At 34.7% G+C, this 26727-nt stretch overlaps 1 protein-coding gene across 3 annotated transcripts in view; it reads left to right on the top strand.

Annotated features, from left to right (window-relative positions):
* Positions 1-24237, top strand: part of LOC139685685 (pre-mRNA-splicing regulator female-lethal(2)D-like) — a 44495-nt gene extending 20258 nt beyond the window's left edge. The window contains exons 4-7 of one of the 3 annotated variants that reach the window (XM_071582669.1): positions 846-1000; positions 10426-10611; positions 21016-21201; positions 22878-24237. In XM_071582669.1, the coding sequence (XP_071438770.1) occupies positions 846-1000; positions 10426-10611; positions 21016-21201; positions 22878-23239 (889 nt within the window). In that variant the 3' untranslated portion in view covers positions 23240-24237. Of the gene's footprint in view, positions 1-845; positions 1001-10425; positions 10612-14815; positions 14905-16694; positions 18973-21015; positions 21202-22877 lie in introns of those variants that run through there. The other 2 variants (XM_071582670.1, XM_071582668.1) reach the window with 2 other exon arrangements.
* Positions 24238-26727: the final 2490 nt, after the last annotated feature.

Raw genomic sequence — 26727 nt, 5'->3', positions numbered from 1 at the left:
TTTATTGAATATCTTTGAAAAAATGTTCACCATTGAATAGGGAAATGAAAAATTGGGTAAAAAAAACTTTTATGTTACTATCAACATCACTATAATTTGCACTACACAACAGAACTTATTTCAGCTACATTGTCATTCAAATGATAAATAATATATTTGATGAAATTATATCATTACTACAACATTATAACTTGAAAAATTTAAAAATTGCAATTGTTGTCATGTGATGCAAATTTTGATTGCTATAGTTTATACAGTTCGACAGTATTATGTACTTGTAGGCTTAGAATTGAATTCTCAACAGATATTTAAAGAAAGATGAAATAATTTAATTTTCTGAGAAAGAAATGGTCTATTTCTACCGAGAGCAAATGTGACACCCATCTTGCTGAGATTTTTTCACACCAAACTTTTCATGCAAAATTGAAAACACTGTACCTTTTGCTATGCTTGTTGTCTTAACTATTTTGCAAGCTTTGATTTGTCAGGCACTCAAAACTGTATGGTAGGTTTTGTGAATCATTTCAGAGGAATTCACTTATTTTGAACGTCCCGAATGATGTTCATCATTTGTGGATGTACGGCCATATTTAAACTCATTTAGTCAACTTTAAATAGTCACAAGCACAGGAGCGGATGAACTTCATCTACCTCGGCTTTGATGGCTTTGGTAATGAGCCTTTTAAATTGAAGTATTTATATAAGGAATTGAAATGTTTCATATATGGAATATCTTGTGTAAGGGACTTTCTTATGTGGTAGGCTTTTTTGTGATTAGTTTTTTTTTCATATTTTTGGGCTCCAAAATTTTGTTGATACTTCACTTATAAGGTATTTTTTTTCAGTAATACTGGCAAACGCTTGATGGCAAAGTGCAGATTGCTCTACCAAGAAAATGAGGAGCTTGGCAGAATGATTTCGAGTGGTCGACTTGCTAAACTGGAGGGAGAGCTTGCTCTGCAAAAAAGATTTAGTGATGAGGTTAAAAAGTCACAATCAGGTTAGTGCCATTTGATTATTGTATTTTTGTTTCTTCAGACAAAAAATAATAATTAACACTAGAGCTTAACAGTGACCAATGTGAGTACCTATCACATATAGCCTAGAAGTAAAAACTGAAATAACTATGTCACTCATTAAAGGAAAAATGCTTTATCCAAGATGCCAAAAATAGCAAATGCTCAGTATTAATTTAATAGCAATTTTTAATCAGTAAGGCAATTTGATAATGTTTTAATTGTTCGTAATAGGCTTCCATGGAGGCCAACATGGTTGTAATTTTACAAATTTGTTTTACTATAATTTTATGATAAACCAATGCATTTTTATGATTGTGGAGGGCTTTTCTGCTGTTGTGCAATTTTCATTGTAAAGAGAATTGTTTAGTTTACAGTGTAACTTAAAAATGCCAATATACAGTGTTTCACAGCTGTCGTGAGGGATATTGCACCACTACTGCATATGTGTTGTATACGCTTACCACTAGCATCTATGGGAGCTCTCCCATATTGGACATTTGGCACCTATATATGCCATGTTTAGAGCCTGTGTATCTCTCAAGTATACTACTATAGGCTGGAAGGTTTCATTATTTACTAACATCCATATAGAATCCTGATGCATAGTGAATATGGTAGAATGTGTGCCTGTCTGGATAATTATGTAATATTTTATGCATTGCATCATGAGCACTTAGTGGAATAAAACCATGATATTACTCATGTATTTTTGTAGAAACATTTGTAATGCAGTATTGTGGTGTGTGGTTTCCTTGATGCATGTGCATGAGCATGATCGCAGCTTTTTTTTCTCATGAATATAATTGATCTCTTAGTATGCAAATCCAACTTCACATACAATTACTGTGTGTATTCAATATTATTGAGAAGAACAGCTATTGTTTTGTGTTAATTACACCATTCAATTTCCCTCGCTCACCTTAGGCATCATGTTCATTTGAATAGTTTGGCTGGCATTAGTGAAGATAGTATTCAAAGACCTATCCAAAGTGGAATATTTACCCTGCTGAAGAATCTGAAGATTCTTCATATTTTGTGCCTCTTAAAGAATGCTTAGTAATGGTCCATTGGGAATCCATTTATTTGAAGTGCTTTTTTCAAATGGTTCATTTATAGCTTATGATTTATTTTGATGCCATACAAACACTTTGGGCCTTATATTACCTAATAAATCTGCTAGAATGCATTTAAAGCTTAAAACTTACGCAATTTAGTTGATCTACAATGATCGGATGTATAGCATTTTTAGTCATAATCACCTACCAGTAAGAATGGTAAGGATGATGTTTGGAATGATGCAATTGAAAAAGAAAATAATTTTGTATGAATCGATAATGAGTTGGGAAATGATACAGATAACAGCGATGATCATCCAGACTTTGATGTATTGGCATGTGAAAGTGATTCAGGTGAGAAATGATTGCTTTATGGCTTTCATAGTATATTGGTTATTGCCTGTAGGGCTACTTGTTATTTAACTACATTGGTAGCCTCCCTGGTGAAATAGATGGGATCACTGCAGTTCAGCTAACATCTGTTTAGAAATCTTGTAAGAGTTAATAAGAGCATATTTTAAGTTTAACACTTGAGAACAAAGTATTTTTGCTACAGTAGTGCTTTGAATTTAATGGTTTGAATTCCATGGAGAAAATGTGCTTCTCAGCTGACCCCATTTTGATGAAATATATGATATTGTTAATGTTTGTTGAGGAATTAGTAGTTTAGATGTTGACCCAAATAAATCATAATGAATGTCATTTGAATATAATTTTATGATTTTGGCTCCTTACCCAGAATAGATTAATGCACTTATGCAAGCAACTTATGCATGAAAATACAAAGAGTTTGTAATTTTCCACTGTATTTAATTCCATATAATGTGTTTCGATCTCAACACACATCATTGTCAGGCATCTACATTATATAAGATACAAATTATCATTTTTCACATATGATTCCAGGGATCATTTAAGCTATAGCCCTTGAGGAATGAAGCAAATGATAGCTTCAGCTGTCATTTTTCCACACTTAGTCATTTACTGGTCCCTATCAGTCCCATTTCAAGTACATTAAAATGGTTTTCTGTAAAATTGGTGAGGAACGGATATGATTGGTGAGCTTAAAGAATTGAAGATTGCTTTTAGCTATAGCTGCAGTAATAATCAGAAGTGGGAAAACCATGGTTTGTAATTTTGAAATTATAAATACTTATGAAGATGCTTGAAGACCAAAAGCATGTTTTGTCATTAGATGACAGCACAAAAATCCATATTTTGGCATCATCTGACTGTGGTATTGCTATTTGATGCTTATACTAGGTGAATCATTCATCAAAGCAAAACAGCACTCAACAATATATACCCCAAATAACACTAGTAAAATTAAGAGAAAAATTTCATCTCTTTGTCATGTAGTTTTGAATAGTATCTCACGTGGTCCCATGGCTCCTATTTATTGCTGTAGATTCATGGAGCAATATGATTGGATGAAAAGATTCTTGTGTGTATATACTGTACAGTTTCAGGCTACACTTTGTGGAAGTATTAAAATTCCTTATTAAAAGATTTTGTACTTTTCCATCGACTTTATTTTTAAAATGAAACTTGTTTAACCGACTTGCAGTATCACCAGGCACAAATTTCATTTACATGCAATGCTGAAATATGTACGTTTAGGACAGAGGAGAAGGGGGTGTAAATGGTTGGCGGATGATGATGGGTGGGATGTTGAAGGTGGGGGTAAGGGTTTAGGTAAGGGAAGGGGAAGAGGTGGTGGTTCCATGGCTATGTTGTGGCATGGTGGTGGGGTGGATGGGCATGGGAAGGGTGGGGACAATCAGGAGCATTGAAGGGTTGATTTTGTTTTTTCCTAAAGGTTAGTTTCTCGGAAAGGAGTGGGGAGGGTTTTGGGTACAGTTGCACATTACAAAGGATTGTTCTGGGGTTTGCCCAGTGCCCTCTTATCTCGATTTGCTTGAGTGCGTCCATTTTCTATCCTTTAGAAAGGATATGCAATATTTATGGGAAAAAATTGTTATTGTGGTTGAATTCCATATGGTGTTGTGCAAAGAGGGAAATGAAGTTCTGACTTGCAGGTATGTGACATCTCACGTGTTCTTTGGCTTGTATCTTGAACTTCTGGTATGCATTTAAGGGGCAAGAAGAAAGACCACTCAAATCATTAGACTTAATTAAATCCCTGTCATTGTCACTAAACTTAAAAGTGATTGCCTCAGAAACTCATTTAAAAGTTATTATTTGGGATAACACTATTGCTATCCTTAGGTAACTGCAATTACAATTACCCAGTTATATGGACTTACAAGGTGCTATTTTGTACCTCATTATCAGTGTGTTTACATTGAAATGCATTTTGTGGATAAATTGAAATCTATACAAATTCCATCTTTTTACATCATGAATTGGCACAAGTTAGAGCTTGACACTATGACAACTTAAGTATTTATATATGTATATTAGATAATAGACAATTGTTGGAAAAAATACCGTTATTAGTTGGTATACATATTTCTCTTCCCAATTTAACTAATTCTTTGCCTTGTTACCATAACTTTTTCTACCAGAGGTAAAACTAATTGATACTAAACTTACTAACCATACTAAAAACACGTACAAGTAGTTTGAGGGGAGCCAATTTCACATGTTGCTTCATATTTTTTCCTCTTGTTTTGGCCGGATTAAACTCTCATTATGTGATAAAAATTGGTAAAACAATTCTTTTGAAAAAAATGATAAGTCCCGTTATTAGTCCAAATGAAATTCCTGTTTTTTATTTCATGATGTCCATATAAATAGGTAAAACATTCACATTTCCATTCATACAGCAGGCCATCTCCCTGCTAGCATATACTTATCATTAAGGTATCAGCCAGTGTCATTACAGTTTGCAGAGTGGGCATGGCAGGAGCCCTGGCTCAACTTAAAATGTTCTATATCTCCCTTTAAAGTAAATACTCAATTTTGAAACGTATGTGGAAGCTGTTTTTTTGACATTTTAAAGCATTCATATTTGATTTATAACTTGGAGCATTCCTTCCTATTATCTTTAATATAATGATTTTTTTGTTTTCCTAATATTAAGAAGTGAAGTGGAAATTGAGTCCATGACTTACAGTAAGGGCAGTTCTTTGGCAGCAGGTGTCTGAGATTTTTTCAATTTATAGTGTTCATAATTTTTTCTTTGCATAATTTAATATGTAAAAATTTGTTGTTTGTATTATTATCTTAATGTATAATGTATGTGTGGTACAAGTTAGACTCATAATTGCAACAGCAGCAACCATTGCAATTTTAACCTTGTTGTTTGCCCATTCTGCTTCAGAAAATGATAAATTCTCTCAGCAATGGTGTTTTTCACATTAAGGATGAGCAAAAGTCACATGAGGCTAGGTCTGGACTACCAGGAGGATGGCGAACACATTTTACATTGAGTTTTGGGAGATAACCATTATTTAGTTGTGGATTTTGCTGGACTACTTCATGCAAACATGTCTCATGAGCATTTTTCCTGTAACCAACATATAGGTGCACCCAATGAAATTTTCAGTGTTTCTTATATTGCTATTAGTGTTATTGGATGGACAGTGGCAGGAGTGATGTTAATGTTTACTTTATTGTGAGCAGTCAGTGGAGCTCTGGATCTACTTTCCATTGCCATTCATTATCTTTCTTCTTGAAACATTGTAACCATCTTCTAGCTATAATATTGGCAAGGACAAACTTCGCATGCCTCCTTATTGTATAAAATAGGCCTATGCTGATGTTAGTTCAGGCGAAAGCACAATTTCAATGTACATGTTACCTCACATCATTCCTCTATAGGCGAACTAGATACATCTCAACCTGCAATGGCTATTGCTGATTTAATACTGGAGTCAAAAAAAAAAGAAACTTGTACAACACGTGTATTACACATTGAGCTATTAATATAACAAAATTAAATTTTTGCGCAATAAATTATGTGAATAAGAATTTTATGATCACTCATATTATTGAATAGCCATCATAGTTTCAGGATTAGATCATCCCAACAGAAGAGAGGTGGTGGCAGATGAAGAAGGCCTCCTGGAAACCATCTAAGCGAGATTCCCAGGATTGTTGGACAGAAATAGACAGTTGCCCAAGGGTAAATATCTTAACATGTGCCACAGGTGTAAATGCTGACACTGATGTGTGTGAGCATTGCCTTTCTCTTGAATTATTTACCAATTTCATAATTAAGGACTTAAAAAATTATATTTAAGAACAAAGAAATTTATATAATCTACAGAAAATCAAAAAAAGGATCCTCAGTCAGATTTTACTTAAAACTTGACTAACAAGATGGATAACAGTATCATAGGGAGAAATAAAATTTCTGTCCATAATTGTCCCCATAAATATTTCTTTATGGCTAGGCATGAAAGACCAATGGAGTGAGTACCAGTCCAGTAGTTAAGTACAACTTTTGCCCGAATTTGATATTTAGAGAAAGATTTTTCATCTTATTGCCTAATTTGCCCACAAATTAATCAGCTTGTGGAAAAGATAGGTGAGCCAGTATATGATCCATTGCAAAGGCCTTCCTTTTTGGAAATGCTGTGCCAGAAATTTTAATTTTCATATGAAGTTGAAGAAGATTGTAAGTCTGACAATAGCCAAAAAGTGAAAAAATGTACTTACCATTCTGATAAGAATGCTTTAAAAGAACAAACTTAATATGCCTAGTCCCCAGTTCATATTAAATAGTATTAATTTTGCTGCCTAATCTGATGCTAAGAAGGAAAAAGTGGATTTTTTTAGGTAGGTTAACATGCTGGAATGGGTATTATGATGGAAGGATAAAAGGGATTTACTCATGCCCAACAAAAGACAAAGCTACATCACACACTGTTATAAATAATAGGTTCTTTGCAATTAAAAGCATGCTAAACCAGAAGAAAGAAATGACCCACATAGGCTAAATGCATGTTAAAATGTGAAAACATACCTGATGGCAAAAGCATATTCACCTGGGTGTAGACATACATGTATAGAAAAGAAATAGAAACACACGTAAAGAATGACCATAAGAAAGGTGGGTAAGGTAGAAAGATGAAAAATTCAATCAGGAAAAAGTCTCTTTGACTTGGAGTCAAAACCACAGACCTTCAGATTTCAGTGGTGATTTTGTTTCCTTGATAGCTAAATTGCTAGAGCATTTTCCTGGTAAGTTGAGTGTCGAAGTCTGAGTCAAAACCTTTTTCTGCGAGGAATCCTCACCCTTTCACCTTCCTCACCAGCCTTCGTTTGTAATTTTTGATTGTTTCTGTCCCTTTCCCTTATATCTCTACAATATGAGTATGTTTGTGTGACTACAACTTTGACATGGTGGAAGGACTTGTTTGTTCTGATGACCCCTAGAGTTGTGCTGGTGGGAGCAATGATCATTGCTCCTGGTGGGGTCACCCATACCAGATAGGTCAAAGGTTAGGAGCCAGACAAAAGGTTGTCTATACAGCATCTGTTCCTCAGTGAGGCGGCTGCTAGGGCATCTGACCCCAGTGGGGGGCCATTGAGTGATATTGTCATGTTAAAATCACTATTTAGGAAGGCAACGGGAAGCCACCTCCATTATTATTCCAGAGACTTTTATGATAAAGAAAATTAGTCCCAACAACTATGGGACTCGGCCTAATCAGCCGTGTGTCATGCTTGGCAGCGGGAGAGGCCAGGCATGCAGTCTTCTTGGCTCTTCAGGCTACTTCTGCAGTCTTCATCTCATGAAAACCTTGCCAAGCAAAACTGACCGCAGCATGGCAGGGGATGCAGAAGAAGAAGATCGAATTAGGTATAATGGGAACTTGGAATGTTAGGTCAATGTTGAGGACAGGAAAATTAGGGAATATAAAAGGAGAGATGGAAAGAGGAAATTTAGATATTTTATGCCTATGCAAGGTGAGATGGAAGGATAGTGGGGATTAGTGGAGTGATAGTTATAGAGTAATATACAGCGGAGGGGACGAGAACCAATATGGGGTTGTCATTATGCTAAGTAAAAAGGTAGGTAGAAGCGTGGTCAACATATAGCAACCAACAGATAGAATATTATTAGTAGAAATAAAAGCAGAACGGACGAACTTGGTCACTCTTCAGGTATACATGCCACCAAGCAATCATAAGGAAGGAGAAGTCGATAGGGTGTATGTAGAGGACATAACCACATATATTCCTCCAGAGAAACATTTGATAGTGATGGGGGATTAGAGTGAAATGGTAGGCAAAGAAAGAGATGGTGATGAGGTGGGGGATTACAGTATAGGAACCAGGAATGAAGTGGATCCAGCTGGTGAGGTGGCTATCGTACTGGCTTCCCACCCAGAGGGCCTGGGTTCAAATCCGGGTGGTGTTGAATATTTTTCAGAGGTATCTCAATTCATACTTAAGGTGCTTTGTGGACAGCACTTTGAGTGAGTACGCCGTCCGTCGGATGGGACGTTAAGCTGCAGACACCTTGGTGCCTTTTGTTAAGAGTAGGCGAATGCCGATGCTGGGTTTCTCTCCACCCTTCATCCTTTCCTATCTATCCCCTATGGCGCAGACCTCAGCTGTCAGTCGCCTCCCCTAAATACTTCTACTACTACGAGGAATGAACACTGGGAGAAAGAAATTGAATTCTGCAGGAGTCAGGGATAAGTCATGACCGACACTTGGATTAGACACCAGAAAAGGCATAGGTATATATGGAAAATGCCTGGTGACTCAGAAAGGTATCAGATTATATTATGGTTAGGCACAGATTTAGGAACAGCCTAATCAATTCACACAGTTTCCCGGCAGTGGATGCAAACTCAGATCACAATTTAGTGCTTATGAAGTGTGGCATTCAATTCAAAAAGATAAGGCAGGGATTGCAATTGAGGTAATGGAATTTAGAAGAATTCGACGTCATGGCCATCATCATCATCTAAAGGTAATGGCCGGGCCATCAAACTGTCAAAACTGCATACGTTCGTGTCCTTTCTCTGTGTTTCTGTTTTAAAGATCTCTATCAGTGTTTTTACAGATTTGTGCATTGCCAAAGAGCATTCTATTTCAAAGATATATACATATATATATATATATATATATATATATATATATATATATATATATATATATATATATATATATATATAAATTAGAAGGCCAATCGGCAACTTGTACATGTCTCATACTGATCAGGTGCAAGTGGGGGATGCAGAGTCCAAATGGGAAGTATTAGGAAGATGTGTGAGGCAGGTTTGTCCATTGTCACATTAGAGGCCCTGAATGTTGTTGAATTCTATGAAAATTTTAAAAATAATATAAAGATCCACTCTTTCCTTGCAAAGCATAGCCCTTTATTTAGTGTCACTTATGTTTAACTTATAAAATCACCAATTTGCCATTATGGTAACATTAGACTAATCTCTCTAATCATTGAAAATTAAGTCCCTTAATTCACCAACAGGTCATCCCGAGTCATAATTTTGTTTACTGATGTAGTTAATGGATATCCTTTATCACTGGAATGGGTTATCATTGGGGAAATAATCTATTTGTGAATTCCTTCTGAAGCTGATACCAATCAGATTTAACTTCATAAAACACTAGCAGTTGTTAGTCAGCATCCCATGTATGAAAATCTAACTCCACCAGCTTTACGTGTTGCCAATATTTAATTCTGTAAAAATAAATTATTTAATCTAGTCTAATTGTTTTATTTGATCTGCGGAAGAAATATGTACACCCAATATGACTTGTTAAGTACAGAATTATTTGTGATGTTTCACTGTGGAAAGTGTTTTAGTTGAATTCATCAAGTCAGTTCGAGGCAGTCACACATGATACAAGAAAAACATAACACCATTATATCTTGAATAGTCATAATGAGATGAGTAATGGACAGAGTGATTGACCTCAGAAACCATGAAAAGTTCATTGCCAAGTAGAGCATGGGATTCAAAATAGAAAATTAATAGATGTAATAAAGAGCAGTAAAGGCAACTTTTGTCACATATTCGCTCATTATACTGTTGGATAAAAAGTGCTGAAGGATCACTTATATTCATCTGGATTGGGATGAATTCTTGCTTTTTTCATTTTTTTAAATGTTGCATATGTTGTATTTTCATTACTGAATGTGTAGCACATGTTAATTTCTATGAAAAGTAATTGCTTTTTTGTTTGACTCCATTTAATTTTTCATTCTACTTTGTTGTTTTCATATCAGTTGCCTTTTTTTTCACTGCATGTGTTGATCCTGCCTGGAAAAGTGACCTGTATTTGAAGTAGTTTTCTTGGATCAGCATTGACAAAATGTTAAAGCTCCCTCCCCCCTGTTTTACCTGAAGTGTGACGATTTGAAATGCATCATAAGTTTTATTACCCTCTTTCTTAATTTCCAGAGCTTGATGAATTTTTGCAAGAACTAGATGAGGATGTGGATGGTATGCAAAGCACTATTTACTACCTTCAGCAGGAGTTAAAGAAATCAAAGGAAGCATACATGAATTTGCAGAAACAGATAAATAGCCAGGTCACAGAAGCACCTGCTGGATCAGTTGATACTAATAAATCTGTCAACATAAAAGGTGAGGAGAATCATCTAGTTAGGAGTTGACCTCATTGGACTTAAGGTAAACCCTTCAATTACAAAGTCAATCAGGCGAGAGTTATCCAAGTGAGTACATTCGTACTTGGCATATTATGTGTATATGCATACACCAATGTCTATGCATATGTGTCTGTGTGTGTCTATATATATATATATACACACATGTACACCCAGGCCCCTATGATAAATATAAGAGACCTAATAATGTCACACTCCAATAATAATATGGAAAATAATTAAATAAATATAAAAAGGGCAAAAACAACGATGCTGGTGGTGCTCCAGAAAGAAAAAGGAATTATATACTGAGACACAGAGCATAAGCCCAACTAGGCGACCTCTGATAAACAAAGCCGCCTAAAAACGGCAAGGCAAGTCGTGTGATGTGGGTGTGTATGTATGTATGTATACATGTGTGTGTGTGTGTGTGTGTGTATATATATATATATGGGTCGCAGTAGTCCAGGGGGTAGAGCGTTGGACTGCCGACCGGAGGGGCCCGGGTTTTATTCCCGGGCAAGGCACTCTGGGCACCTGCAGCTCCACCCAAGCTATGTGATTTCTCGGATACCAGATCTTCCTGGGAAACCATAACTGGCACTGGGAAAGGAACTGGCCCCCCCTACCCTGATGTGTGAATTTCACAGGCCGTCGGGCTTAGTACTGGATGAACTCTACCATCACCTACCAAACCGACCTTCGGGTTGATTACTGTTTATGGTTTATATATATATACATACACACACACACTTGTCTTCAAAATGTGTACGAAAATTCATCAGTAAGTGATAAGGTGACCATATGTAAGAGACACTGCAATGTGCCTGCAAGTGCTGCTTGGGATGAGATAGATTCTTATGGTTGTCCTTTTGATTAAAGGTGTGCTCAGCTACAGACATTCCACCAGAACATCCGTCTGCATCCTGGTATTCTTTATCAAGGAGTTTGAATCTTCAGATATGTAATTCGTTATGCCAAAATGAATTAAGTAAAAGTAAACAAGCAATGGATAAAATTGAATCATATAGATATAAATTACTGCAAGAGCATTTACACACCTTATTTATATGTACTCAGTGGTGAGGGGGTCACTGCCCAAATTTCATTTCTTAGCTTCCCTTTCTGCTCCTTAGTCCTCTTTGAGTAGCACTTGGATCTCTTTTCTTTGCATCCAAAGCCAGAAAAAAGAGCATTGGTCTTCTTCATAGTCTTTACCACAGCCATTATGTAGACTTATCTGAAGTTCTTCCCTTACGAGAAGGCATTCCTATGATGGTAATCTGTCCTTTGACCTACTTTCAATCATCACCATTGTATATGTTATGAATTAAAGTCAGTTACCCAATTGCAGTCTGCCTGACTTTATCTCAGTGTGTTGCAACTCTGAAACATGTCCAAATAGAAGGGTTGTCAATACTACTATGTGAACTAGTAACCACCAGCAAAGTAAACTCAGCTGCCAAAAAGTGTACCAAGTAGCATGAAGAAAATTTCACTCACTAGCCATCATTGAAAAATATCCCTTGAACCTGGCATACAGATTTTCCTTAGTTTTGTTTTATGATTCATCTTTGCCTCAAGTGGTAATTATGCATAGTTTACTTACTTTGAGTAAACAAGGGAAGTTTCTGTTAGAGTTTGAAGGTGTTAATTTTTAAATGCATATCTTATTAAAATTTACAATATCTGAAATTTGTGTTCTTTCATAATTCATCTCCCTCAGGATGGGTTCAGCTTTGGGGACAGTGTATATATTTCATTTGTGTGGAAAGTAAAATGATTATCTAATAATTTAAATTTCATGGTCATGGTCTGAGTGCATATGCATTTAAATTGCAAACCAAACACAATACTTGCTGTAATTGGTGATTATCTTAGTTTGCCAAAACTGTCATAATTTACAGTTCAGGGTGTTTATTAACAATTATCATGATGCACATTGGAAACTAAACATCAATTATATTAATAAATCTTTGCTGTTAGGAAAACACCCATTGGCAGAATTACAGAATGGCACACATTTAAGTTCAAGCTAAACTGGTCGACATAATAAAATGTGGTTCACAAATCACAATTCATGTATTACTTTTTGCATACTAGTTAATTTGGAGCAGTAGGAGTGACAATGAATAAAATATTTCCATTGGTAATATTAGAGGGAACAGCAAATAAGGATTATTTTCCACAGTCAAAAATGCTTTCTATTTTTCTATTGGTTCTTATTCTCTATCACTCACCCTCTCTCTCCCCCCATTAGTCCTTAACCTTTCCTGTCCAAATACATGTAAAATATTCTCCTTGGCAACTGACATAGTTCTCATGATCTTTAGTTCATGACTGGCATAATGAATGTATTTTAAAACTTCTAGTTTATATAACTTCCGTCTAGCTTCATTGACCCCACTAGGAGCCAAAGCTTTCAGTGGTATAGCTCTAAGGATAATTGAGTACTTAATCTCCATACCCAGTAAAATATATGTTGCTTTCTTCAAGGTACCATTCGGAGAAGAAACCTTCATTGCATACTTTCAATAGCATTTATTTGTACATTTTAAGGTGGAGGCTCTACAATAAAAGGATATTGTAATGATATAAGAGAGAATGATGGACTATAGTGTTTGGAAATTCCAAATAGTTCTATGAAAAAATCCTTTGACTATAACTGCCCGAAAGTAGAATTGAACTGTGAGATATTCAATGCTCCAACGTCCAATATATTTTGTACTCTGCTTAATTTGGTATCTCCTTACTGATACAAAAAATTACCAGGGACTTACTTCTATGAAAGGATATTTTACTTTACCATGGTTGTGAAAATTTCATGTACCACGTTATAAATTTAGACAGACTTACAAATTTTAGAAGACCTCCAAAGAAGGGACCAATCCAAAGATTATTTTAACCATCAATGTGTAACTTAGCAGTGATATACAATTGCATAAAACAGTACAAATGCAGTGGACTGAGTACCAAGGGACTGTTTAAGCATCTCTGGTCATAATTTCAATCTTGATACTTCATTGGCCGTTTACTTACACCTTCATAGAGAATCTTTTGGAATAGAATTAAGCACACCACTGCAGGCACTCTCGTAATAAAAAGTAAAATTAATATCATGGTCTGAAATTTAATGCTGAAATATATTCAATATTTAATTAAGAATATAGTAATGAAAGACAATATATTTTTGTGAAACCTGAATGCTCCACATTCAGGCTTTGCAAAACCCAGGGGCTTGAACTACCTGGTTAAAGCACTACTGTGTATGAGATTATAAAAGGTTGCCTAGATTGAATTATGGTGGTAAAATCCATATAATATGTATATACCATGTATGTATTTAAATGAAAATTTGAGGTGGTTTTTAATTGTCATTACAATGAATTGACATCAAGTGTCTGGTCACTAAGAATAGGGTGCTGGTAATACAGGATGCGGCAACACAACTTCCTTTTTTAAAGGGGTTTTGCTTTATAAAAAAGGAAGTTATTTTGATGCACCCAATATCTATTTACACTGTATTCTCTTAAGGAAAAAATAACTTCTAGGTAATGACCCCCACCAGTCTAAGAAGAGTTGTTAATTTTCATGCACATGTATTTTGAGTGGATCAGTTTTGGTGCGTTAACAATAAGTATTGAATTTTCTTTAAAATTACTTTGAATAGGAAGACTTAATTTTCCTTAGTCTTTCTCCACATCAAAAATTCTTTCATTGAGTTGTTTAATCAAATAAGAAAATTCAGTGCCATAAACAAATAATTATTACCACAGGTTATTCAAGGAGATAAAACATTAAAGTCCTGGAACCATCCAGGTTATGCTGATTGAGGCTACTGCAATTTATGAAAACAATACCGATTTCAAATCTATTTCAGATATGAAACAATGTTTTAAAGACAAGTCTTCGTACTCCAGAGAGGTTATCCTCAATTAAACCCGACCTACAGTGTCATTTATAAAATAAAACTATCACAGTTTGATTTTCAAGTACTTTTTTCCAGTTCTCATGTGTTACTAATAGAGTTTTAATGCTACTGTATCAGTTTCAATGAATCAGTGAAATGCTTCCACTGAGGGGAACATCATTTCAGACTTAATTGCATAGTTCGTAATTCATAAGTTTATTGCAGAGATATCTTATTATGTATGTGCTGTTATATTCATCTAATTGTCATGCAGGATATTTGAAGAATGGGTTGCAAAGGTCATGTCAGTCACATGGATGGGAAAAACAAATTTTGAGAGTGAAAGCAGTGTTCATGCCAAACGTAAGCATACCGTACTTCGGTAGCATTGGCACCTTCTATGCCATGGATGACTTGTCATTTGCTGGAGAGATTTAACTTACTACTAACATGGACTTTTAAAATCGAGTATAGTTTGCATGTTTTCTCTGGAAATTCTATTTAATATTTTGAATTATTACATGCAGGAGAGGAATAAGTGAATTCCAAGTAACAATGTACAAAAGTAGTGTAAATTGTAACAACAAATATCTTCTGCAGCAGCTGATGCTGCCATTGATACATATTAAACCCACAGTAAATGTCTGTAGAAGTGATTGCATGCGTGCATACATTCTAGCAATAAGTGAGAAATGGTGAGTATGACTGATTGATGGTCCATATAATCAGGATGATTCAGATATCATCCTCTCTCCCCATCTTACAAGACATTGATCAATTCAACCATATCACCTGAAAGTAGGTTTAGAGGACATATTTAATTAGCTTAACCAGTAAAATGGTCTAGGATGAATTCATCAAGTACTCTCATATATTCACAACATTAGTTGCTAAATTGGAGTAAGTCATCTCATCAATTTGTTATGGATCAGGCAGATAGAAAGGTATTTTATCAAACAAAATTTTAATTAAAATCAAATCAGACACTCAGAGAAATTTTTAATTATGCTAATGTTAATGGACTGTGGTGGGGAAACATGAAATGTCTTGCTTCACAGTCATACCTTGTTTCTTTTCTTTGCCAAAGTTTTCACTTTGCTATTTAATAAATTGTAACTGAATACTATATTCATATTATTTTAAATTGAAGGGTCAATTGAGCTACTAAATGGGCTTTGTCTAAATTGATGCACCTGAAACATAATACTATAACATGTCCACTTTGGTTGCCATCATTTCAGCAGCAGTTTAGGGAGGACAAGATTTTTAGACATGGGGGCCACTTTAAGTCAAGGCTCAGCAGTGTGTCTGTCAATGGTCAGCATTGTTCAATATAATGTGTGAGGGAAGGAATAATTTTCACCGGCAAAATAATCTGCCCTCCTGCATAATTGGCAGTTAGCTTTAACAAATATCTTGGTACATAGCATGGATTTAATATGGGGAAGAAAAGCAGATGATTTGGCGGTTTCAAAGTAGGAGGAAGTTTTGAGAGTTAACTTTTTGAAAGTATCCAGTAATAGGGTGAGAAATAAGGGTAACTATTTAGGGTCGTGAAGGTCTCTTCTCCATTGTAGCTCATGCATGTATTTCATCATGGTATTCATTCTTAATTAAAATCAGCTCTTTCTATTTCTTGTTTGCACTTTCAAAATTTTATTAACATGCAATTGAATACTTGGGCCTGGATATGTTCAAAAAGGAAGCTTAAAGGTGGGATAATACCATTGAACCCCATGTCTGTATGTCCCCAGTGGCTGAGTTTTTAATCAATTGAACCCTCCTCCATACTTTCAAGCAGATAGTTTTTGAAGTTTGTCCCCAAAATTGCATGGTTCAAGTTGGATCCTCAATGAGGCAGCTTTGGCATGTTTTATGATCTAGTACCATGAGGAATTAAAGTGGTGGAGGGTTAGGCAACAGATATGGTTAATAATGAAGTTGAATTCATTGTGTTCATTTTTTCTGTGAAAAGGCCCTGAAAATGCAGACAAATTATCTAGAGTTATTTTTTGGTGGTATCTTAGACTGAAATGAAACATTTGGCAATGTAAATATGAAATTCGAAGAAAACGAGATGGATAGGCTTATGAACTCTTTTTCTCAGTCATTTCTATATAAATTTTTTCCTCATTTTCTAATCAAAATTGCAGACACAGCAATTTCTACACCCGATGAAGTAAAATCTGACCCTGAGTTCTCATCTCAGCCTACTTCTCCACTCCTGAAAGATGAACCGGTTTCACAAACTATGGAAGTTAAAATTGGTATTGGAGTGGAAAATGGAAAAATCAATGAAGAAGTCCAGGAATCACTGAAAGTAAAAGAAATGCCATGTGATCAGATTGGAGGAATTGCAACATTAAACATTGAATTCTCATCTGGTGGTAAAATTGCCCCCGAAGAAAAAGTGGCCTCTTTGGAAGAGAGAATTATTGATTCTGGGACAACTGAGGCTGTAAATGAAGTCATTGAAAATGACAACAATGAAGGAGAGGAAATGACAGAAGAGAAAAATGACCTTGGTAAACAAGGTGATTTAATAAATGAAGTTGGCACAGAGCCAAGACACACTGATTATGATGAAGAAGTTTTTGAAAAGACAAAATTTGGGCAAACAATAGGTCTTAATAATCCCATAATTCCGCATCAGGATAACAATAGAGAGGATGAAGAAGATCCTCCTTTGCCGAAGTCAACTGTTGCCCCTCAAGAAATCATAGATTCGAGTGATGAAGATAGTGATGATGCACCCCTGATCAAAAAAGTGAGGCGTAATCATGAACTTGTTACCAGATCAAAAGTTTGACTTTCACCACACATCTAAATAGTTACAGCACTATTTTGTTGCAGCTGGTTCAGGATTTTTCATAGACTGCAGTGGGATGATCATAGTTTCTATTTAGAAATAAGACCAGTTGTTGTTGTGTCATTTTGGGAAACGTTTATCTTACTATATTTATGTTAGCTTTTAGATTGCTAAAGCTACAAAATATTGCACATCAGTAGCATTATATTGCAACTACTGCAAGCTTCTATCTTTCCTTTATCATTTGAAAGTATTCATTATTATTATTGCTGATATTCTAGATTTTTTGTGTAATGTGGGAATAGATTTCAAAATAGGTGTTACAAAAATTTCATATTAATTATTCAACCTCTAAGCCAGTTTAATTAATTTAGTGAACTGTTGAGGATGCCATGATAGGTACTTTAATGTAGTTATCTGCTGATGGGCCTCAAAATGCAGAAATTTCACAGCGTAAAAATAGTTCACCTTGACAGGATTTGAAGCTTGAGTTTAATTTTTTTACATACTTCATTTTTAATTACATTAGACTTCAATAAAGATTAAGGAATAAATTTACTGATAAAAATGGATGTATTTAAGAGTATAACGAGTTGTTGTTGTGGAATTTTAGTAAATCTTTATACTTTGATGTCACTTTCTAGATGGGTAATGGCTATATAATTGTGGAAATTAGTAGCATTGTATTGCAATTGCTAGAGTCTCCTTTTTTCCATTTCCAATGAAAAGTCTTTACTTTATTGCATATATTCTACCATATTTGGTGTAGTAAGGGAAAATTTTGTAGAAAGGTGAAATATAACCACTGTATTTTAATTTTTTAGCTGGGAATAAATTTTCAATCATTTTGGTTATTTTTCAATTTAAGTCGTATTTTGGCTAATTAGTTCTTAAATTGAAAATATCATTATCTGCAGTATTTGTTAAACTTGTGGTTACTGTTATGTTTTAGTATTAAATGTAGGAAAGAGCCATTTTTAATAAGTTATTTGTAATCCTTAATTCTTTGTCTACGGAAGGTCCATGAATATGACTTGTATCACTTTTTTGTCAATAAAAGTCAATGTTAGTAATCTTTATTTGTTCATGCTATGGATATATCTTTGTGGATGTTGTCAGTTGAACGCTTATACACCTTCACCTCACAGCTTCACTTTGTACACCTAATCTGGAGTGAGGAAGATAGTGGAATGCTGTGGGTAGGTGAGTTGCAGAGGTGAGGTAATATAAGCATAACTCCACTCGAAGTGTCCGACAAAAAGTTACAGCTAATAGTTTTGTCCTTTCTTTGTTATTATATAGTAATAATAACTAAAACAAAGAATTTATTATGATTTCCAAGTCAGTATCTGTTTATGTTAAGGCCTGAGCTTTGATTTTATGTGCATTTCCAGAATTTTGTTTTATGTCAGGTGATTTGTGGGTGGATAGAAGGGTGAGTTATCTGCTACAAAAACCCAGCCTGCTAGTCAATGGTGCTCAGTTTCTAATAGATATGATGACTGGGAAAGACTGAAATTAATTTTTATGCTCAACTAGGTAGAAAGCTAAATTTCAGGAAAGATGGAATGAAATGGGAAGTCTCATACACATAATCAGTGATAAAAATACAAATTGTATTCATGTCATTTTAGTTAAATAAGTATGCAATAAATTTTGTAATTCCACAGTATGTTATTTAGACATAACCCAGGTTTCAATGTTCAACATTATCATCAGACCCAATGGTGATGATGAGTATTGAATGTTGCCTGGGTAAAGTGTAAATAAAATTATGTGTAATTACAAATTCATATTTTTTTAGTATAAAATGAATATATTGCATAAAGTCATGCCTCAAACAACTAATTATGCAATAAGCATTGATTATTAATTACCAAGTTGTTTTCCCAAGCAAATTTTAACATTAGTGTAGTATGTAAGTCAAGATATACATTTATCCCTCATCAACCATGGGGTTACATTCCTGAAAAAACTGGCTGTTAAACTGCTTAGTATGCAGGGAACATGGGTTAGGTTGCATGGTCCATAATACTATGGAACAAGTTTGCCTAACTTTCCTTTCATTTGAGTGTTCTACCTGCAAATTAATGCAAAATGTGCTAAAGAGTAAGGCAGATATGTTTCCTCCCACTTTTGGTAGTTTTCTTGCATTTGATAACTGACAGCCACCATGCAAAAGATCATGAAAGAGAGCCATCTGAAATATTTAAATTTTGGTAAATGATTGCTGCTATGACGGAAGGAGTGATTTTGTTCACTCATGAAGTGTGTGTATTCATTGCTGTGCCTCCCTTTTCTGTATTCCTCCATATTTCTGAAAGTTTGTCCCTCTTTTTGTTCTTTTTCTCTCTACCGTTTTATCTCTTTGGCATTTGTTGCTTTCCCTTTTTTAAGTATTTTTGTGACAATTTTTGTAAGTGATGTAGAAAAGTGTATTTATTATTATTTACTAATAAGTAACACATTTTGCTAGGCAATCCATTCCTCAAATTAGAATGGTGCAGTTGGTATTTCCTTTCCCATTATTCAATACTTTCATAATAGGTGTAGACACCTACAAAATAGAGTGTCTCCATAAGATAGAATGTTTAATCCATGCAGTATAGTTTCAGCAGAGGTGAAAATAGTTACCAGTGTATTTCCCACCATTGCCCTCTCAATGTCTGAAAGTTTCATAATGGAGTAATAAGCGGATTGTATAGTTGCAACATTTGCAGAAATTTGATTTAAACCATTTATGAAATAGTTTTCTTGGTTGTATTCATTGATCCACAGACTTGGGTGGACTCTGGCCGTTGAGAATTTTGAATGTCTTGTCCTATAAATCCCTAAGAGTGAGAATATTTCCTTTAAATGATATTATATGACCAACCATGTAAGTGACCTTTTGATGCCATCTGAGCAAGGTTTATTTTAGCTGATTTTGGTCTGAAAATGAATGTTTACCTATATTTTCTCTTATTATAAGATGGAAATATGTACGCACAGTGCCACTTTAAAACAAAGCATTATTTAGGTGATTTTACACTGTGCAAAAGGTTTAATGGAATTGATCAGGTCAGAAAACAATGTGCAGCCCATAAGATATGGGGAAAACATGATAAAATTGAGTCTGAATTTACATTATGGAATGAGAAATGGTACAGAGTGATTGACCTCAGACACCATGTACAATTCATTGCCAAGTAGGGGACAGAATTTAAGTCAGATAAATTAATAGATGTGGTAAAGAGCAGTAAAGACAGCTTGCATCACATGTTTGCTCCATATACTGCTGGACAAAAAGTGCTGAAGGTTCACTCATATTCATCTGAGTTGGGGTGAATGCACCCTGTTGCTTTTATCATTTTTTTAAATATTGCATATCCTGTTGTTTTTCATTATTGAATGCATAGCATTTTTTAACATTTATAACAAGTATTTGCTTTTTTGTATGGCTATTCATTTAATTTTTCATTTTAAGTTGTTGTTTTCATGTCAGTTGCATTCCTTTTTCACTGCATGTGCTGATGCTGCCTGGTAAAGTGAGCTGATTTTCAAGTAGTGTTTTTGGATCTGCTGTGAGACTAACCCTTAGTCTACTTTGATTAATGGCATTCATTTTTACCGAAAGTGTGATAACTTGTATTGCATTAAAACTTTCCTTACTTTTTTATTTCCAGAGCTTGATGAATTTTTGCAAGATCTGAATGAGAGAATGTATGCTATGCAGAACAGCATTGGCAACATACAGCAGAAGTTAAAGAAATCAAATGAAGATGAAACAAACTTGCCACAGCAAAAAAGTATTCAGATCTCGGAAACAACTGTGGAATACATGGATACAAATGCACAATCCAGCATTAAAGGTGAGGAGAATATTATAGTTAATGGTTTACTTCATTCATTGGATTTAAGGTAAACCCTTAATTACAAAAATTACAAAGTCCATCTCACCAGAGTTATGCAAGTGGGAATGCTTCTATTTGTAACATTTGGTTCATTCAAAACATGCTTTGGAAAACTAGAAAAACAATTGGATACTTTTTTAATTTTTCAAAATAATCGCCTTTTAGCTCAACATACTTTTCATAGCATTTAACTAACTTTTTTAAGCTATCGAAAAATAGGATTTGGAAGTTCCTCAAAATAGGTATCTGTGTGGGCAATGGCCGGCTCATTCTCTGTGAATTATTTTCTATTAAACCATTTCTTCAAGTTTGCAAATAAAAAATAACTCAATTGGGCCAAAACTGGTGATTGGGCCAAATATGGTGAATGTTGTAATGATTCAAAACTTTAATTCAACAATTTTTGCCACCCTATCTGTACCCATACGTACATGTACTACCATGCTTCTTTCCCTCAACTTTTTACCCATTTCAATTAATTATTTAACTCTTAGTACATCCTTCTTTTTAACTTTTTGTTTACATATTTCCATTTCCTTCTCTCGTCTATCTTTCTAATCATCTTGTCTGTAATCCATGGTTTCCTTGTCCCTTTTCTATCTTTTGTTCCTGTAGTCTCATTTGTGACTTTCAATCTGTTTTTTATATGATCCCATTTTCTTCCATTTCCATTTTTTGTTCATTGTTCCTGCCTTCCAGTTTTCACTCATATTTTTTTCTACATCCTGGTGATCTTTAGTTCTTATTGTATCTGTTTCTACATTCCATCCTACTCTGTATTTCCTTTTTTATCCTATTGAATCTGATGTTACTCATCATTGTTAGTAATTTATGATCTGAATCCACATCTGCTCAGTTCAGTAATGCCTATTTTGGGAATTAGCTTAAAAAAATATCTTGGTACATAGCATGGATTTCATATGGTGAAGAAAAGCAGATGATTTGGCGGTTTCAAAGTAGGAGGAAGTTTTGAGAGTTAACTTTTTGAAAGTATCCAGTAATAGGGTGAGAAATAAGGGTAACTATTTAGGGTCGTGAAGGTCTCTTCTCCATTGTAGCTCATGCATGTATTTCATCATGGTATTCATTCTTAATTAAAATCAGCTCTTTCTATTTCTTGTTTGCACTTTCAAAATTTTATTAACATGCAATTGAATACTTGGGCCTGGATATGTTCAAAAAGGAAGCTTAAAGGTGGGATAATACCATTGAACCCCATGTCTGTATGTCCCCAGTGGCTGAGTTTTTAATCAATTGAACCCTCCTTCATACTTTCAAGCAGATAGTTTTTGAAGTGTGTCCCCAAAATTGCATGGTTCAAGTTGGATCCTCAATGAGGCAGCTTTGGCATGTTTTATGATCTAGTACCATGAGGAATTAAAGTGGTGGAGGTTTAGGCAACAGATATGGTTAATAATGAAGTTGAATTCATTGTGTTCATTTTTTCTGTGAAAAGGCCCTGAAAATGCAGACAAATTATCTAGAGTTATTTTTTGGTGGTATCTTAGACTGAAATGAAACATTTGGCAATGTAAATATGAAATTCGAAGGAAACGAGATGGATAGGCTTATGAACTCTTTTTCTCAGTCATTTCTATATAAATTTTTTCCTCATTTTCTGATCAAAATTACAGACTCACCAATGTCTTCACCTGATGAAGTAAAATCTGGACCTGAATATTCATGTAAGACTCCTTCTCCACTCCTGAGAGTTCGACCCATTTCACGAACCATGAATGTCAACCTTGGTAATACCATCGGAAATGGGAATAAAAAGGAAATAATCCGAAAAGCCCAAGATTTGGAGCTTTTGCCATACTATCAGATTAAAGAAATAGGTGGAAAAATTGACCCAGAAGAGGAGAAGACAGATTCTGCAGAAGGTGCCGGAGATAATGCTCAACAAAGGTCTCCAAAGAAGCCATTGAAGTTGAAAATAACTAAGCGCTGGAGATTAAAGAAGAGGCCAAGAAGCAGGAGTCACACTGGCAATTAAAAATGGAAGAGAGCTCAGTATGAAGAGATTTAAAGATATTTCAAGGGTCATAAGTATTGGAAATGATGGACCAATAACAATAAGTCCTATTAATGGCATAATTGCTCTTTAGCAAGGCGATGGATAAAGGAAGTAAGATCATCATCAGCATAGTAAGAGAGCTGCCTTTGAGTCATGTAAACATTTCAGTGATGAGGACAGTGATGGCACACCCCTTATCAAAAAAGTTAGACAATCATGGTCTTGTTATCTGGTCAAAAGTTTTAACTTTGTCATCTCACTCATCATTGAGAAAACATGGGGATATAGCTCATGTTGGTAAAATGTCATCATAATACTAAATGGGAACTAAAAGTTTGAAGAATTAGCAAATGTAAGTGAACCAGAAAAGGAAGAGGAATTTAGCCATTTGTACAGAATTTTTTTTTTTTACTTTGCCTATTTTTAATAGGTATTTTTGTTTATAAATGTCAGCCGAAGGCAGGTATTGGACGTCCATCATAATGCATCTAAATCTCAAGAATTGAAATGATCACCATGGGCAGTATTCACAATATATTCACAAATGTAATCAGTTGCTGTTGTAACAGATTGATATATATATATGTTTTTTGTCCATAGTTTTTAGATGAATTCTAAATGTGCACATTGTATTGCAATGACTGCAAACTCATATTCCACTATCAATGGAAAATATTTCTCTAAAATTTTGATGGAAATTTAGAATATTTGATATAATATGTGGGTAGATATGAAGATAGGTGTGTCATAACAACAAAATTAATTATAAACTGGAAAGTCACTTCATGTGATCTTGGTTTATAATACCAAGACCTAAATGTTAATATATTTTGTAAATTCTTTATTACCCTGAAAGGCATCATTCTGTGCAATATTTGTTAAACTTTGTTTTCAAAGAAACACTCCTATCACTTGCCATTATCTTCAACTTAACAATTAGGAAAAGGGTCATATTTTGTAAGTGTTTTTTCTTTGTAGACCAGTCACTCAATGTGTGTTGTATCACTTTATGTCAATAAAAATCAATATTAATAATCTTTTTTCATCCATGCCATGGAGATAGCTATGTTTTGTGAGTACAATAGACTAAATGTATTACATGCTAGCACGCTGAGTACATGAGCAATGGAGAAGAGTAAATTTAAAATTTGAAAGTCTGTCTGGTAAACAATATTCATTGATGGAATACAAAGTATTGGTCCACATCCTCTTCTTAATTTTCTTAATTACATTTTTAGACCTTAAGTTAGTTACTGACCAGGTTGTGCTTGGAAGCTTATTGAAAAATTCAATCGCCAAGTTGTTGCACTGGTAGTAGGTCTTAAGGAGCCTGTAATGGTAAATGACTTGATTATGCTTTGTTCACGTGTTATGACAGTGAATAGAAGGCTGATGATGTATAGAGTAAGTTTCTGCTTGATATGCATGGGGCTGCTTAGTGCAAATAGACCATAGAAAGTTTAAATATGCAGTTTTTAAAATATTGGTCTGCAAGAACTGTTCATAATTCTGACTGCCTTCTTTTGCTGTCTAGGTATTTGGGCAGCTTCATGAGCCTGCCCATAGGGTGTGAGACCATTGGTTAGAATGATATGAAAAAAGGCAAAGTTAACTACTTTCATGTAATCATTCCTCAAATGTTTTAATTTTCCTAAGTGAGTGAATGGCCCTGAAAAACGTTTTGCTGACAGAGAATACATGTGGATTCTACATTAATTTCCCATCAAAACTAAAATATAATAGCTTTACGGGGCCATTTATTCATTAGCACTTTTATGATACCAAATAAGCTGCTTAGTTTTTCTTTCATTTAGGAAGAGATTGTTGGCTGATAATTTGCTTCTGTTTGTGTCTCTGCTGTAAGAATTGACATCACTGGTGTTACAATTCTGAATCAGAGCTTTTTCATGAGTATACAGGGTGCAGCGCTTAAATCCGGACAAGCACGCATATCATTGAATGAGATTTCCTCGCCAGGTTAGTGAAACCTTCCCCAGACTTCTCCAAAGCATTATACTCAGCCACAATATCATAAAAAGTTGATCTGGGGTACCAGAAAAATTGAGATATTTTTAAATATAATGCCCAGCGTGAACACTTGATAATAGCGGCTCTTCAATTGTACATCGCACTTGTGCGTAACATCTTGGCCATTTTGAGGTTATGACTGTTTAAAAGATGCCCATAGCTTTCAAGAACACCAATTGCGACCTCCAGTGGAAATACAATATGATGGGAAATTCAAATTGAAACATGTCCAGATTTAAATGCCGCACCCTGTATATGTGATGCTTTCTACCAAGGATTTGTGTGGAATGCCATCAATTAATTTTAGAAATGGAAGACCTTGAACAGTGGTGTTTCATTTTTCATGGATACAATATTAGATTGATTACTATTTATTTCGACTATCTGCTTTTTATCTGTTCAATAAGATGTCATGGATTTAAGTTCTCTGTCTTTGAATCGATTGGTCTGAAATTTAAGCTTGAGCGTTGAATAATTAACACAGTTGAATGCTGAAGTTAAATTTCATAGAGTGACTAAGAGGTAAGGTTTACCTTCAGATCCATTATATATATTCTTAACCACATTCCACGGATATCCCAGGATGTAATTCAGTTTGGAAGGGGGTAAATAGATTTTGAATATCTAAATATGCCAGAATTTGAGTACAGGCATTGGTTTCAATTATTTTTTCAATCACATATAATGGTGAGTTGAGGTGGCACTCTTTTTTATGCACTGGAAATACATTTACGAATTTTAATAAGTCTGGGAAGTTTCATAAATGAAATTTGCATTAATTATAATGGAAAAAAGATTGGTAATTATGTGGACTACTGGCTATAATACTACATTTCAGTCGTCATTAATAATCCAACTTTATGAAAGTTTCAATTTTTTTTCTACATTGATGATGTTAAGTGTTGCAACTCATTCCTGGACTGAAATTAAATTGAAGTGATGGGAAACTTTTTATTTAGCATTGTAGCTTGGGCTTCTGAGTTTGAGGGAGTGGTGCTCAGTAAGCCATCAAACTCAGAAGTCCACTTGGTGACAGTTTAGAAGTCTGGATCATTAGGGACCCAAATTTAATTTCTTACTATCCCTGTGATCCTCTTGATTACAGTCTAAATTTGTTCCTTTTTCAGTGCTTTGCACAAATTTTTAAGATCATGTGTGGGTATTTTTTTTCCATTCACAATTAACATCAATACACTTACCCTAAGGTTTATGGAAGCTTGAGAATGGCCATGTGACCACCTGATTTTTAATGATTGCATAGTTTTGTTGTATTAATCAGAAATGAATTATTATAAAGGGAAATTAGTATACCAAAAATGTAGAATGGTTGTCCCCTTGTGAAAGTAAACTATTCCAATCCACACCACCAAGTAAACATTGAAATCTTCAAGTTCATAAGATGTAGTAGTCTGATGTACATAAAGTTGGGTTGCCTATGT

This window comes from Hetaerina americana, unplaced genomic scaffold (assembly GCF_022747635.1).
Source record: "Hetaerina americana unplaced genomic scaffold, ioHetAmer1.1.p SCAF_12, whole genome shotgun sequence".
Taxonomy (NCBI): Eukaryota; Metazoa; Arthropoda; class Insecta; order Odonata; family Calopterygidae; genus Hetaerina; species Hetaerina americana.
Note: the sequence above shows the minus strand (reverse complement) of the source record. Positions and strands in the feature narration are given on the sequence as shown.